We start from the raw sequence: 17,085 nt of genomic DNA on the forward strand, positions 1-17,085 counted from the left end.
ACGTGTCAATATCTTGTTGGGTCAGGGCTTTTGAGTGACACCAGAAACTCTAGTTTTCAGATTGGTTTCATTAGGGTTTTTACCAAACCTTTAATGAGACTTGGCACTGAATACACATTTAATAGCTGCCTCTGGTAAGTCCAAGACAAATCAAACTTGACTGTATCCTTATACAGGAAATAACAAAATTATATGTAAAGGAAACAAGCTTAATCCAAGAGATGGATCCAAAAGAGCCATAAACAGAAGGAAAATAACTATCATAAGAAAATTCTAGTGAAACTGGTGCAAGAAACCAGCACAAGAAATCAGCAACTAGCAAAGGAATTTCCAAAAAATTTCAAGAAGTAGGTTCTGCAGGAGTGCTCCATCTTCTGTTTGTGCAGGAGTTTTGTACAAATGCATTTTCTAATGGAAGAGCATATGTAGATTTAGTTTCACTTTTCTTGTGCAACGCTTTACTGCAGCCCTGCACAATTCATAACCTACAAGCTGAATGAGGTCCACCAGCCATACATGGTGGGCTACCTGAGGCTCAATACACCTCTTGGCTTTGCTGCCTGCTTAGGACTGCAAAAACAAGGAAGACTATCAAATATCTGGTAGACCAGAAATCATGGCTGATGGGCTACGTTCAGTTTGGAGATTCAGATGCTGTACAGCCTTGATCAAGCATGAAATGTAAAGGCACACAACTAACTGTCTATGCCTGGTAATGCAGCACTCACAATGCCATCCTCAGATCTACTCTTGCCAGGTTCATCATGCAAATATGTCATGAAATAGAAGTACTGGTTGCCAATTTTCTATTCTAATAATGTCTCACAGTATAGAAAGGAAACATATTCAGGACTGTCCAACCACCTTGTATTTAGGTCTACCCACAGTCACAGGATAAACCAAAGATTGCAAATCGAGCATCATAGAAATTGACTTTGTTTCATGCCACATTAGCTTTGCATGTTGACATACCACCACCAATCCCCTCTAGGGATTTTTTCAACTTACACTTTCATCGTGCACAGGAGAACTGCCATATCTCGAACTTTGAGTCTGCCAAGGAAAGTTTGGGTTTATCATTCATTTTGTAAATTCTAAAAAGATTTTAACAGAAAATAATGCAGAAGAAAGCCTATAAGCTAGAGATATAGTAGAGCAGTAAAAGGAAATACCCAGGTAGAATCTAGTGAAAATGGAAGACCCTAGGGCTTAACCTTCATGGTCCATTTGGTCCATTTTTCTGATTTTGAAAGTGTACAGAACAAAATTGTCAGCGTTTTTATGACTGTCAGCCCTTGTTACATGAATGAATCCTACTTTTCTATATTTTTAAAGAGGTGAAGGATTTTACACCAAATTCAGTGGGATAACTGTTAAATCCTTCACTCTGGCTATGCAGGAACAGAGAGAATGACTAGGCTCCAAATTTGAGGGCTTAAGGATATTTCCCTGAGAAGAACTGAGAAATACTGTTGCACTAAGAGTATAAGAAGGGTTGATCTAGATCAGATGAAAGGCCTATCTAGTTAACCACCATTCGGTTCCTATCAAACAGGACATAAGTGCAACAACACACTCTTACTTGTTTTCCCCAGCAGCTGGTATTCAAAATGGCTATTAGCCATCCTGACTTATAGTCCTTGATAGCCTTATCGTCCATGAATTTGGCTAAGATATGCATGTAGGTGGCCATCACTTGTACATCACTAATGCAAGGTGTATCCACTGTAATGGTTCTTCCACTGTTAAAGAAGATTAGGCACAGGGCAGGAGAAGGGACGAAAGTATATGGCCCTTGTAACAGCACTCCAGCAGTGACCCCTAAGTCACTCAATGGTTCGTCTGATAGGATTGCCTCTAAATCAGGGTATTGGGCCAGACAAATGAATACTTCCACACCTTCAGTGTTTGTTATTATGAACAATGGAAGCAAGGCAGGATAGACCTCCAAACAGTTCCAGTGAGACTTTAGTTCATAGAGGATAGAAAGTTCCAGAAGTAATGTTATATGGAACCTGAAGGAATGAAAGTCTAGTAAAGCATCCTTTGCTTGTGTAAGCAATGATACCATGATTCATGCAGACAACCAGTTCCATGATTGGCATCACTTACAATACCATGAAATGCAGATATAGAAGCAAGGGGGAAGGGAGTGAACAACTTGTCCATACCTGCATTGTCTCAAGGAATGAATTGAGAAGCCTTGTACAGTTTGGGAGGTGGAAGATGTAATATCTTTTAAACACCTCCAGAAAACATACCGTTTTACACAGGCTTTCCCTGGTTTTTAATGTAGCTGGTTTTATACTGCCTTTTTACTTTTTATGTTTTAAATTTATACCTGTTATATTTTATGTTTTTTAATTGTGTACTGCCAGAAAGCGTCAGCTGATGGGCAGTATAAAAATGTAATACATAAATAAATAATGCATCAAGCAAAGTATGTTCCAATAAAAGCCTGGACCCAATCCAAGGCCATTACCATGTTACCATTTGGGTAAACTTATAGCAGTGCAACACAGCATCAGAAGGGAGCATAATTCTATTTACTATTGTTTAACATCAAAGGGTTTCTTTTCAGCATTTCTTGTTGGGAATCTACTGTCCTGAAACAAGTGAAACTCCCATCTGCTCCACTAAGATTTGTTCTCTGAGCTTCATTGCTGGATGTGTGATTTCATCAAGCACAGAGTAGTAGCCAGCTTATACAAAAAGGATTTTGCCCCCTACAAAAGCAAGGGTAAGGAAGGCAGAAGCAGAAGCAGCAGATGGCTAGAGGCCCTTAAAAAAAGAAATGCAGCCAAAACAGCATTCCTGGAGGGAAAAAATGTGATCAATGACAAAAGGCATCACAATCATATACTAAAAGCAATAAGCAGCCAAGAGGTCTGTCTTTTATCAGTTCTTGGACACCATAGTGGAAGGGAAGCTGCAAGCAGTTTGCAAACCAGAATTCCCCAGTAAAATATGGTGCAATCAAACATCAAGTCTTTCCATTCCAGAATTATTTATTCCTAGATAAATTGGACCTACTGAATTCATTCCTCGAGGAACACATCATTGCAACTAGAATAGTAACTGGTTGATTTCCACTAGATGGTGCTATGCGAAAACATTTTCTGTAGTAAGGTTTGAAAAACCAGTAGTAGTTCAGAGACTAAGGGTGTAATCCTATACATGTTTAGACAGAGAAAATCCTATAACTCCCAGCATCCCCCAGCCAGCTATGCTGGGAGTTGTAGGATCATTTTCTGTCTAAACATGCATAGGATTGCACCCTAATTTATCTAGCAAAGTTGGTGAGGAAAATCTCTTCCTATGATAGCACAGAGAAATGCACAAACCTCAAGTAAACCACCCAGAGACCTTCGGTTATTGGGCGGTATAAAAATGCAATAAATAAATAAATAAATAAATAAATAAAATCAGTGGCCAAATATGGGAAACAGAAAATTAGAATTAAAGAAAACACCCAAGCCTGTGAGGAAAGGGCTGCAGTTAAAGTGACTGGAACTATTTTGAGACCAATGGGTTCTTCTTTTTCGCCTTAAATGTGGATTGAGAAGGATGCTTTGCCAATGAGGATTGAAAATATGCCTATTCTTGGAGGAAAAAGAAAGATGTTCTCTGGTATTATACAAGATAACAAATATACCCTGCAACTAGAGTAGACAACAGTAGACTTCTGCTCAAGACCAAGTAACAAGATCTGGTCATTCTAGAGGATGGTGGCACATTATCCCACTGAATTACTAGATAACAGGTTCAAACAAAACTGGAACAGCTGGAGAACAGTTGCCCAATGTTATAAAGAGATGAAATCCCAAGATATTGAAAAAATATGTGGTTATATTCTAGTAGTAGCCCTATGCATTTCAGCCCTGACTTACATAGATGGGCTTTCTTCAGGGGTCTGTATTTCAAAAAGTACCTCCAAAAATCTCTGAAAAAGATGAATCCTGTGACACTACTTAGAAAAAAAACTACGTATTTTTTCAACATCCTAAAATTTCATCTCTTTATTTCACTGGACAATTTAGGTATCTACTCTCATCAATATTTATATTTAGATAATGCATACAACACAGGGTAATATCTTAGCATTCAAAAGAAATTTCCAGATGAAAAAGCACTTTAAGAATCTGGAATTCTTCCCCAGTGGAAACATTTTGCAGGAATGTGATCTAGTAGGAAACAAGGATTTCTTACTTCCACTAGATGGATTATCATTACCCAGGGGAGGAATACCTGAATTAAAAGATGAAGAGCTCAGCTTTGATTGTGTATATTTTCATTTATTTCCCTTTTGTTTTCAATCCTACAAGTTTTCATAAATGGATCGCCCAAGCCACTTTGGTTTGGTTTGCTGATAACAGGGAAAAAAAGACGCAGCTAATAATGAAGCCAGAAAAAATATAGAGCCAAGTATATAGTGAAGTCATGTGAATAAACATTATCAATTCTGCAGAGATTGATAATAAACATTATCAATTCTATATAAACTTTTTATATATTGTCCCTAGTGTTATTTAATATCTATATGGAGCCATTGGGAGCGGTCATCAGAAGATTTAGAGAAAAGTGTCACCTGTATGCTGATGATACCCAGCTCCAGTTCTCTGTAACATCTGAATTGGGAGAAGTCGTACACATTCTGAAACAGTGTCTGGATACAGTTATGGCTTGGATGAGGGCCGATAAACTGAAACTGAAGCTGAAGCCAAAGGCCCTATGGTTCCCAGGTCCAGGAATTGGGGTATTTGCCTGTTCTGGATGGGGTTGCAGGTCCATAGTTTGGGGGTGCTCCCAGATCCGTCTTTGTTACTGGAGGATTAGGTGGCCTTGATGGCTCAGACTGCCCGTTAACAACTTCAGTTGGAATGACAACTATGCCTGTTCCTGGATAGGGATAGCCTAGCCACAGTCATAACCTCACAATTAGATTACTGTAACATGTTCTATGAGGAGCTACTCTTGTGCATGGTTCAGAAGTTGCAGCTAGTGCAGAATGCAGCAGCTAGGGTGCTCACTGGGTCACCTAGCTATCCCTAAACAGACAGTCTTGCCTTATATACACCTAGATGAGATTTATGATCCTCAGACCGGTCTTGCTGGACATTCCAAAACAAACAGGAAGTCGCTATGAAGAACCCCGATGGCAGGCCTTCTCTGTAGCGGCACCCGCCATCTGGAAAACCCTCCCTTGTGCAGTTCGGGAGGCAGAAAATGTAACATCCTTTAAACACCACCTGAAAATATATCTTTTCACACAGGCTTTCCCTGGGTTGTAACTTACTTTGATTTTATATGGTATTCTTAACTTTTATGGTTTATATTATGATTTCCCTTGCTGTATTTATGGTTTAAATTGTGAACGGCCCAGAGAGCCTCAGCTATTGGGCAGTTTAAAAATGTAACAAATAAATTCACACTCAACAAAACCTACTGTCAACTTGACATTATGTTGAATTATTGACTTTCCTTTGCAAATAGTTACCAGGGTTCTTTTTAGGGTAACACATAAGGACAGTTCCTATCTCAGAAGCTGTTTACATAGGCAATTATTTTTTCCATTATGCAGAAGCTGTCATGGATAATGTTTGTTAAGACTAAACTGTATAAGTATTGTGCAGTGTGTGCACAGATTTTGCAATGAAAACATCTTGGATCTGAACCCAGTTTTAAGAGCCAGTGTAGTATAGTGGTTAGAGTGTTGGACTGGGAATCGGGAGATCCGGGTTCCGGTCTCCACTTGGCCATGGACGTTTACTGGGTGACTTTGAGCGAGACACAGATTCTTAGCCCAACCTACCTCACAGGGTTGTTGTGAGGATAAATGGAGAGAAGGACGATTATGTACACTCCGTCCCTGGGTTGTTTAGTGTGACATGCAAATCTGGAATTGTAGGTTGTTGGGGTAGGAATAATCCAAAATTGGAACCCATGGTTAAACCAGCTTGACTCTACTTCCCCTATTTCCTTGACCTCTGATAGCAACTGACTTCATACAGACTGGATTTCATGACCTGACTCTGCTTATGTATTATCCTAGCTTTGTATTGATCCTACATTTTTCATTGCAGAACCCCTGGACTTTTAGTCCAGACCTTAGAGGTCAACATGGATTGATTGATTTTTTACCACTTGTACCCTTCCCTGTGCCCTGACAGTTCTCTTTAATTGTCAATACAAGGCAATATTTATTGAAGAACCACTATTCTCAAAAGAAATGTGTGAAGGGACAACAGAGAGTTCGACAAAGAAGAAATTACTTGATAAAAGGCTGTCCAGTTGTTTTCATAACAGAGCTGGGAAGACAGCAGGCATCCAGAAATGTGGATTAAAGAAAGTCCCCTCTCCATTACATCATTCTGTTTCAATTGTGTTAGAATAGAATAGAATACTTCACAAACATGAGGGCTGAGCAACCCCCTGCTTTGCTTTCAATTCTCCCACCCCTAAACCAATTTCGCTTTAAAAAACAAAAAACAGCACTGGAGCATGTTAATGTGGAACTAGTCTGTAGTTAGCTCCCCAGTGTGTCCTATCATTTAACATGTGCACATTATAGGATGTATATTTCATGGAATGATATTAACCATTCCCTTTGGACATCTTCATGCATGCACGGCTCTAGTGCCCCATGCCCAGTTCAACATCTGCGCTGCTGAAGATTGTGGTGACAATCTCTTTGGAGCACATTTGTCAACAAACAAAACAGCACCCATAAGTTACAATGACCAACAAAGGACAAAAATGGGCTCCATGTTATCTTGCCTCCCTATTTTGTTAGGCTTATTATTAATTTCTTTGTCTTTCAACATTAATTGGTTAGTCCTTCTCATCTCCACAAGACGAATGCACATTATTTTTTGCTTCAACTGTACAAACACTGCAGCATGCAAGAGTTCCTAAAGGGCTTTGCACACAACTTGCAAGAAACAATTGACACATGCTAGGTACATACATAATTTGCACTATCTGTGGGAAAGTCAATCATTTAGGGGAGTCCTTTGGAGAAGGCAAATTCCTCCTAAGCCACTGAGGATCAAGTATTTCTGTAGTTGACATGGATGATGCACAGACTTGCCCAGCATTTGTATATATTCTGAAATATGATAGGCAATATCCAGAAGAATACAAGGATTACATGAAAGATGGTACTGTGAAGACGAAGCATCCCGTGTAGCAAGAGAGATGCCCAACCTACAAGCAAACAGGTGTTTGTCCTGAGTTCGTCCAGAAGCTTAATGGGTAGGGTAACCTATTCCATACCATCCCTTAATTCAACTAGTACAATTTAGGTGTTGTCTGATCTTTGGACATTGACTGCTTCTGTTAAAGCACTAAGGGCACAATCCTACATGGATAGTTGACAGCCTCTGAACCCAGAGGCTGCTGAGTATCCAATGCAAGGCGAGGGGATAGCGCATGCAATGTTCACCTCTGCATTCTGGTTGCCCAGCATTTCTGCTAGATGGGCAATTTCAGAAGGGGAGGGAAGGAAGCTGGGGCAGCCATAGGAAAAGGTGAACCACAGCAGCCCTGGTCTCTTCCCTGCCTCCTTTTCCCCAACTCTGAGCTCTAATTTCTGAGTGCAGAGAGATGGCCAGTACAGTTCTCTCCATGCGAAGTATGAGAGGGAGCAGGTGGGGGGAGCATGGTTTCCTGTGTCTGAAATTGGAGCCCTTCCACCCTGGGGTGGAAGGCAATTTTTTGTGGCTTTATCTTTCCCACACTTGGTCATAAGAAAGGTCTTTAAGTTTTCATTTTTTGAAATGCATACCCAAATAGCTTCCCTGTAACCAGTTGATCTGTTTTTCATGGTTTAGTGTGAATAATCATTGTTTTGGTGCCCACACTTCACAAAAATATTGTAAAGATATACCAGTTTTCCTTTAAGACTGTGTGCCAGTCCTACCAAATTTAGACCTTTTTGTTGCCACACAAAGCTCAGGAACTCTCAACTCCCCACTGGTGCTTCAAAATCACATCCTGCTAGCCAGCGCCACTATGCTTGATTCACACATACACTGCCCTGAAGCGGTGAGGAAAAGGGCATCGCGAACTAAACATTTGAACAGGGGTCTTTGCAGCTGTGGGTGTTAATGAAAAAGGAAAGAGACACAGTGGAGCCACATGCTTGTTTTTGCAGCTGCCTTTATGCCGCAAGGCGAAGACCATCGCAATTCAAGGCTGGAGAGATGCAGAGCATTTGGATGGAACACCAACAGCAGTGTCACTTTATAAAGAGGACAGAAGCTAAGCTGGCTTTGCATAAAAGCACATATAAGAACAGAATGGGAGACTCCCCAGTTCATTACCTCTCCAAGACTCTGCCTCTCCTGTCTCTCCTCGTAGGCGGAAGTGTAGAAGGGCTCGTAAGTAATTAGGTCTGGACGCTCAATATCATAAATAGCCTTGACTTTGGGAATGGCTGCTAAATCCTTATAATCAAGGATCTCATTGTCTACTTTTGCCTGAAGGTCAAAGACAAAAGATAAATTAACACACAAAGTTGTAGATTTTGTTGTACGCAATTCATTTGAGGAACTTTGCTGATGTAGCAGGGTTAAAGAAAACCTTGGTTGCCAGCTTATTAATTTTAAAGGAAGCAACCATTTTCTCCCGTTGGTCTTTAGCATCTTCAACAGAGTGAAACCTGTTGTTGTTGCTGCTGCTGCATTAAGGCCTGAACTTGGCAATACATCATAGCAATTCAAAGTCTGCTATGAATTCTAAATCCAGCTCTGCCAAAAACTCAGTGGGTAGCCTTTGGGAAGTAACTTCCTTATTTTGGGTTTAATTTTCCCATAAGCAAAAGATGTAATACATACAGTCATCACTGCCAATCTCTATCTCAAAGACATGTTAAGAACAGTGTGGGCTCATTGACAGCTAAGTATAACTGAATTTTATTATTGTTGGTAATCACATTTCTGTCCCACCCATCCTCAAGAATTCAAGGTGGCCTACATATGATTAAAAATAGTTCATAATGCATTGTTATTTATTTATAAATGTATTAAGATATAAAGCTAAAATATCCAAAACAACCCTTTTCCAAGAAGAAAGCACAGTACAGCTTCAAATTATTTTACTGAAAACATCTCCAGTCTGACCAATAAAAAGCTTTCTTTAAAAGAAATCTAACGGTGTTTGAGGAAAAATCTGTGACATTACTGTCTCACTTTGGGAGTGAGCTCTACAACTGTGGGCCTTACCTTGAACTTGTTTCACCTGGCCTGGTACATAGACGGTTATTGTAATGCAGCCCCCACCCCGGCTGACTATAATGCCCTTGTAAGAAGTGGCATCTCCTAAATATGAGGGGGGTGTCAAGTAATTTCAGGCTTTATAGGTCCTTTTTATAATATGGTACGTTTTGATCACTTCATGGCATGTCTTGGTCATTTCAGTGCATGCAAATATTCATGAGACAGGCTAGTGTATAAGGATTGTTTGATACCAAGTATCCCAGCTCAGCACAGGAGAAAGGACTGGAGGGCATTCAGACATCTTCTTGTCACCTGGATTGGGCACACACCTAAGTAGCTCAACTGAGGTAGGCCTAACCCCAAATGGCAAGATTTGCATGTATAAATTCCCAGGTTTCAATCCCTGCTTTTTCAAGTTACAGGATTTGCGGTAGCAGGACCAGGGAAGCCTTGCAATGTGCCACACAGTCCTGCTAAAGTGTTCTATTGGTCTGACAATAGAATTTATAGGGCAGCTATAGCTCCTATAAATCATGGTAATTTCTTGGCATGATTATGTCAGGAATGAGAGCACATATATAGATTAAGCAGAATTTATCTACCTCTAAATTACTGATCACATTAAAGCCTATTCTGGCCAATCTCAGTTAAAAAAAATCAAACTGGAATATATTATTATTATTATTATTATTATTATTATTATTATTATTATTATTATTATTATTTATGACCCGCCTCTCCCTCTGGATCGAGGTGGGGAACAACATAAAATATAAAAAATACTATAAAATATATAAAACTGATTAAAAACATATAAAGCTAATACATTATTAAAACAACAGACAGACATTTTAAAATTTGACTGGGTAGGCTTGCCGGGAGAGATCAGTCTTTATAGCTTTTTTAAATTCAGAAAGACTGTTAAGTTGGCGAATCCTTCCCAGCAGGCCATTCCACAGTCTGAGAGCGCAAGAAGAAAAGGTCCTCTGGGTAACGGTTTACAGCCTAGTTTTGGCTGACTGTTGTAAATTCTCCCCAGAGGAACTGAGTGTGTGGGGCGGATTGTACAGGAGAAGGTGAGCCCGCAGGTAACCTGGACCCAAAGGAAATAACCAACACGTCATACTTCACCTGGAAACTAATTGGCAGCCAGCGAAGTGATTTAAAATTTGGTTTTAAAATCTGTACACTCTGTACACATCCTAAGATTGGCCGACTGTAAACCTACTTCAGCCATGTGGCCCACTTAAAAAATATGGAACACTCTGGCACATTAGGTGAATGCTAATAACAATGGAGAGCAACAAATGCACACGTGGGGGGAGGGGAAAGAACAAAAGGTAGCATGGATTAATTAATGAGCTTAGTGCCCCAACACCACCTCGCATGACTGTATATCGCTTCCTTTCCCTTACATAGCCTTTCGCTTCCTATTTCCCTGCTGCGCCTCCCATTTTACACTTCTCCTTTTCCCCTGCCTCTCCGCTCTGTCCATTGTCCAGCGATTTCTCCCTGCCCCCCTGTCCCTGCCACAACTTCTTCCCCTGTTTGTCCCTTGTTTTCGTTTTGGCTTCCATCGCTCCTTCTTCATTCTCTCCTACCTCCTGCTTCCTGGTCCTAGCTGCACCTTTTCCCACTTACTTGCTTTTTTGCTTACCTCTCTCCCCTGGTTCTGCTTTCTGTTTCTTCTCCCTCCTCTATGCTGTTTCTGCTCCCATCCCTTCCATTTCTTTCCTTTCTCTCCCTGCACCACCCGCAATCCCTCCTCCTGCTTCCTCCCACCAACAAACTCACCCCACAGCCTGCACAACAGCCCTAGTTCCAACAGATTTTTGTAGCAACAAACCTGGGTGACTTGGTTTGCATGATCACCAAGGCTTAAATAAGTCACAGTGGCTTGTTTAAGCCACAGTGTATGCTGGGCACCATTTGCCTAATTATCCGTCCAGGTAATGCTGGATGTTATCCAAACCTAGGTGGCATAGCCTGTTGGAGAGGGAAACAACCCGCAAATAACCCATCAACAACCATGGGTTGAGGATTGTTCTTCTTTCCAACAAGCCATGCCACCTGGGTTTGGACATGCCATGCCATACCTAGGTGGGTAATTAGGCAAACGGTGCCTGGTATGTGCCATGGCTTAAATAAGTCACTGTAGCTTGTTTAAGCCATAATGATCATGTAAACCAGGTTGGGGAGCCAAACATGTGCAGTTGTGTTTTAGCTTCTCTTTTTAGGGTGTTTGCCTCCTTTGCCTGTTTGTTTGTTTGTTTGAACTGGGGGGGGGGGTGTATTTCTGCAAACCTCAAGGTTCTGTTGGGCCTGTTGATTTTGTAATAAACATGAGCACTCAGCTCATGGTTGGGAAATAAGGGCTCAATTAGTGCAATCCTAAGCACATGTTTACTCAGCAGTCAGATCTACTGAGTTCAGTGAGATTTACTCCCAGGTAAGTATGTACAGGATTGCAGTATTGTAGCACAGTGTTATGAGTGTCTACTCAGAAATAACTCCTACTGAATATAATTGAACTTACTTCTGAGCAAATATGCATAAGGCTACATCATTAGTGTTGTAGTATACTACACCAAAGAATGGAAGGAAAATTTATATTATTTCGTTTCATTTATAGGTGAAGGGATTAAATAGCTGAGATAATTCAAAACATGTGAAAAAATCTTAAGTTTGGATAAATGGGAGTAGTGCTGGCAGAGAGTTACATGAAATGTTGTTATTAAGGAAGTTATCATTAAAAAATATAGTGATTTTTTGTCAGCATTACTTGACTTTTTTTCTGCAATAGCAAATACATGCTAATGCTAGTTGCTAAATTTACATTACAAACAGATGTGCATTTAATTATAATGCATATTCTTCAAACTTGTTTTAGTATGATGTCTAGGCTTAACAAAATGACCTTGTGCAACTGTAACTTTTAAAAGCCAGTCTTAGTTAAAAACTGAGCATCACGTCTAGAAATGTTTTCGCTACTGCTATTAAGACATTTTAATTACTCCCCTTGGGCATACAAATCATATATAAAGGTTGCCTGATACTGCAGATTAAAGGCTATACTGTGTAATGAGAAGTTGCCTGGGCCACCTTTGCCAAAGGCTCTGAATCCACCCATGTGAAAACTCTGGCTTCACTCTAGAATAGGCTCTGTAGCTTGAAATCAGCAGCTGGGGTAAGCAAACTGGTAAAGTTAAGCCGAAAGGGGCATTAGGCTTGTAGGTTCCTGAAAGGGAAGAATCTTGAGTGATTCCATTGGTATTTAGGCTAACCACCTGGTGTATGACCACTGTAGTTCCTTGCCTTTTCCAGAATTATAAATTTACAGTGGAGCCTAAGCCCACTTTCAGTTTTACAATATTAAGATATGCATAAGCTCTGGCTTGTGAAGGGTGACCATATGGAACAGAGGACAGGGCTCCTGTATCTTAAACAGTTGTACAGAAAAGGGAATTTCAGCAGGTGTCATTTGTATGCATGCAGCACCTACTGAAGTTCCCTCTTCATCACAACAGTTAAAGCTGCAGGTGCCCTGCCTAGCATGACCAGATACAAAAGAGGAGCCATGTCCTCCTTTTCATATGGAAGGTCCATGAATTTGTGTCTGAATTGATAAAGACACTGCAGTCTATTCTGTTAATAGATGTGGGAAGATTGGATTGAAATCTGTGTACCTTTTGATATACTTAACCACTTAAGGAGACCTACGATGGAAATGTGTTTGGTCATTTCTGGTATTGATTATTTCTGGTACTGAAGGACATTGTACAACTTGATTCTACTCTCTTCTATTGCCTAGTGCCTGTTTGTTTGTAGCCTGTACAGATAAAACATCTATCAGATTATTTAGATATTATTTGTCTTTACCAGTTTGCTAATCTGGTTTATTGCTTTATGGATTGGGGTTGGGACATAGTTCCTGTTTGGTCTGGCTTGAAATCAGCATAAGGAGTCCTCCTTTAGGCACCTATCTCAGCTGATGTGAACAGAAAAACCTCCACCGACTTTACTGGTTGCCAAACTAATATCCTTAATAAATACCAGGTTGTTTTTGTACTTGTAGAAATCAGTCTGGTGGTAGCTATCATTACAGCATGATAGCAAATGACCCAGGGCTGACACCAGCTGTAGACATGGCCCTTGGGCTGAAAGAGGTTCAAGACCCACCATTGGAAGCATCCACAAACAGACTTGAATCGCAGGACTTCTGCTTGAGCTGCTTCATCTCTGTGGAAAGCCATAGGCTTCCTGACACCCAGGTAGCTTTACTGGCTCTTTGCCTTGCTCAACCTCTCCCATTGCTACCCTTTCCTGTTCTGATATAATTTCCCCCTTCCTGTTAGCATGGAATAAAGTACTTACTGTGCAGAGCTCATGGGTGCCTTGCCTTGCCTTTGATCCCAGGCTCTGCAAGCCTTTCCTGAATACCTTGGTCCCACCAGCTATGTTGCCTGCTACTCTCCCTTCACCTTTCTGGGAATAAGACTGGCTCATTTCATCAACCTTCGATTTCATCTTGTCCCATGGTCAGGCATGATTGCCAAACTATCCTTTAGGAAAAAGATTGGAGCTGCAAAGATCCAGGATCTTCTCTCCCTCTGAGAGGTCCTTGTCCTATAGGCTGGCACCCTTCTCCATTTATTTAATAGCCTCCTGGCTCCTAGCACTTATTTTATGGCACAGCGGCTTGGTGACAAGTTCCATACACACATTTTAAAAAAGAAATATTCAAAATCTCCAAGTCTTCTTTCTTCTCAATGGCTCATTATAGGATAGGATAGCATACTTCTGTGGCAATTTTTCTCCAAAGTACTTTGGAATATGATAGTCAATACTTGAATTTTAGATGAATAATCTGCAAAACAACATCTCAAGGGTTCTGCAAGGCATGTGCTTCTAGCAGAAATCTTGGAGCAGGCCTGGTGCAAGTGTGAATAAACAGAGATGGATCTCACTGGTAGCACTAAAAATCTCAGTTGTTATTTCCTCACAAAGGTATCACTAATAAATAAATAATAATCAATCATTAATAATAATAAAGTAATATGAAATTATACTTACATAGATTGAATGCCCTGGTGAGCCAGGTATACTGGATCCGGGCCTAGAATAAATACTTTCTGAGGAAGTTCTTGTAGGCTGTAAATAAAACCAAAAAAGTTCACCTGTAAAGGCATGGCTGGATGTTTTATCCTGTTTGAAACACAGAAATCTACAGTCATAGTCAAATTAACAAGTCAAAATTTGTCATTGAAAACTGCAAAGCTTTCATTATGAACTTGTGAATCAGGCTGAGTTTCTCTATGTGGAGAGGGCATTGCATTTTGTGAACAGAAAAAAACTTTTTCTCTGATGCATACATAGCCAGCAAGGATGAACGCAAAACACCAACGCATCAAAATAGTATCCTTGCCCATTCCTGGGAATGCTGTTGCTTGAGTGTGATGGAACCCAGCTAGAAAAAACATGGTTAAGCTCTAGACCTTGCCTGCAACAACATGTGCACCGCTAATGCTTCCATGAAGGTGTAACATAATAGGTATCACTACAGAAATGTTATAAATAGTGGATGGGGAGGAGTTTCGGACAAGTACAACTAACCAAAAAGAAAGTAAATTTTCCCATTTTGAATGCTTTACAATTGAGAATAATAAAATGTCAGAGCTTCTTCAAGGTGTAACCCTACACATACTTTCTTGAGATTAAGCCCTGTTGAGCTCAATGGGGCTTTCTTCAGAGTAGACATGCATGAGATTGCATGGTCAGGCAATTAACATTTACATCACTGCAGATATAGCAGTAATGTGGACATTTTCAATATTATATTTTTAAATAGCCCACAAGAGTGATTAAACTTTGAGAAAGAAACTGAACATTGTTTATAATCCTTTAGCATTTATGCCTTTCAAATATCCATCATTCTGAATACCAGACACATTCCACAAAAATGTCAACACAAAGAAGTCAATCTACTTCAAAATGTAGTAAAGATTTTCAAAATATTTGTTTATAATATTTGTTGGCTGGTATTGTTCCTTTCTGATTTCTTTTCCCTTCTATGCATCTTGCGTCTTCTCCTTAGGGTTGGCCCTGTTTTGCAACAAGGTGAAGCAACCTGCTTCAGGCAGCACTTTGGTGGTCGTAGTAGATAAATGAAGTCAAGAATTTGTGTCAGAATAATATAGCAAGACTTTTTAAAATGTTGTCCTAACAGAGGTGTGTGCACATGTGTCTGCTATTTCGATTTCACTTCAGGCAGCAAAATGCCTTGCTCCTCCTTGCATTTTTTTGTAACTCTAGGCTTTCGTTCTTGGGTTGAAACAAGGATGGGTGAAAAGGAGGTAGCTTGGGGGAAGAAAATAATTTATTTTCTTGAAATGGAAACTCTTCTCCCCATGGCAAGGCAGCACGGGTCATTCCAATGGCCATTCCACTTGCCGGCCCACACCCTGCCCAGGCAGATTGTGACCAGTTAGGGGTCACTATCCACTGGGAATGCCCCCGGAGTGGCTCCAGAGCAAGGATAGTCCAGTGGAAGAGCCAGGCTGCCCTCAGGGTAAGTCCCCTACCTATCAGCCATGCATCTTTGGCTCTTTGCCCCAGTGTGGCTTCGAATCTGTGGCTGTGCCATCTAACCGATGCCGTGCATATTCGGAGCCACCCCAGGGTAAAGATGACGTCAAGACAACCCCTTGAATGATTTAAAAGGGACTCTTCAGGTTGTGACTTGGCAGCTCTCTCCAACCAGGTTGGGAGAAACTGCTCTAGAGCTTTAAACTGCCATTATTTCTTCCTCTTTCTTAAACTGATAGGCACAATTTACAGTCTGCCCACAAAGCTAAGTGGTTAAAAGCATGTGCCATGAACCAGAAGGACCAGATTCAAATGTCAGCCGACATGTGAGCTGTCTTATCTTAGCCATGTTTACTCAGAAGAAAGTTCCACTGACCCAGTTCACATGATTAAATAAGCAAGAGTGGGCTGTTGTAGGCTTATCTGAGGGCTGTTTCCCCCTCAAACAAACCATGCCATCTGGGTTTGGATGACGCAACAAGCCATGCCCAGGTAGGTGATTAGGAAAAATGGCAGTCAACATGCACCAGTTATTAAAACTTCTTTGATCGTGTGAACCATGGTGTTCATGAGGAAGGTGGGAAGTTGTTCCCATAGGACAGCAGCTTGGATTGCTCTAATGATAAAACAAGCAAGACAGAACTAGAAGACTCATTTTGGCTTAGCTGCTCAACAAACAATCAAAGTGATGTCATTTTTCGTTTCAGTAACAGCCAATCCTTTGTTACTCTACCAAAATCCAATCATGCAAAAATGAACAAACAAACATGTAAGAGCTTATATTTCACTACAGAAAAATAAATGACAATACATTTAAATGTTGTAAAGAATAAGTTAAATACATTGTAAAAACCCACAGTTAATGGCTCCTAATAAAAGATCAACATGCATGAATATGAATGGAAAAAATGCAAAGCACTAAGCTAATCTGAGCAGATACGGAAACAAGTATTAGTCTTCAAAGGAATTAACTACTTCCCTCCAGTCCCCAGATTCATACTGTTAGCTTTGTGGAACTGAATATAAAACTAAAAAGATCCTAAAATGGAGAAGGGGGTTGATTGGATATTTTAACTGGACCACTGCAAGATTTTCACTCTTGACTTTTTCAAGGTGAAATAGGGTCTTTCAGAAGCACAAGCCCCACCCACTCACAAACAGAACCTTTCTAATTGCGGTTTGCAGTGATCCACAGTTCTCATTTCCCATTTTTTATGGCTACGCTTCTTTCTTCCGCAGTGATGCTACCCAATCAGGTATCAATTAAGGAAGACAATAACAT

The 17,085-nt window shown here is 40.5% G+C and overlaps 1 protein-coding gene across 2 annotated transcripts in view; it reads right to left on the reverse strand.

Annotated features, from left to right (window-relative positions):
- The window catches only part of ABLIM1 (actin binding LIM protein 1), a 201,490-nt gene that overhangs the window by 41,402 nt on the left and 143,003 nt on the right, over positions 1-17,085 (reverse strand). The window contains exons 9-11 of one of the 2 annotated variants that reach the window (XM_063132699.1): positions 14,292-14,369; positions 8,325-8,480; positions 1,009-1,053 (exon numbers count right to left, since the gene is read on the reverse strand). In XM_063132699.1, the coding sequence (XP_062988769.1) occupies positions 1,009-1,053; positions 8,325-8,480; positions 14,292-14,369 (279 nt within the window). The remainder of the gene's footprint in view (positions 1-1,008; positions 1,054-8,324; positions 8,481-14,291; positions 14,370-17,085) is intronic. The other variant, XM_063132700.1, reaches the window with a different exon arrangement.

Source organism: Elgaria multicarinata, chromosome 8 (genome assembly GCF_023053635.1).
Source record: "Elgaria multicarinata webbii isolate HBS135686 ecotype San Diego chromosome 8, rElgMul1.1.pri, whole genome shotgun sequence".
Taxonomy (NCBI): domain Eukaryota; kingdom Metazoa; phylum Chordata; class Lepidosauria; order Squamata; family Anguidae; genus Elgaria; species Elgaria multicarinata.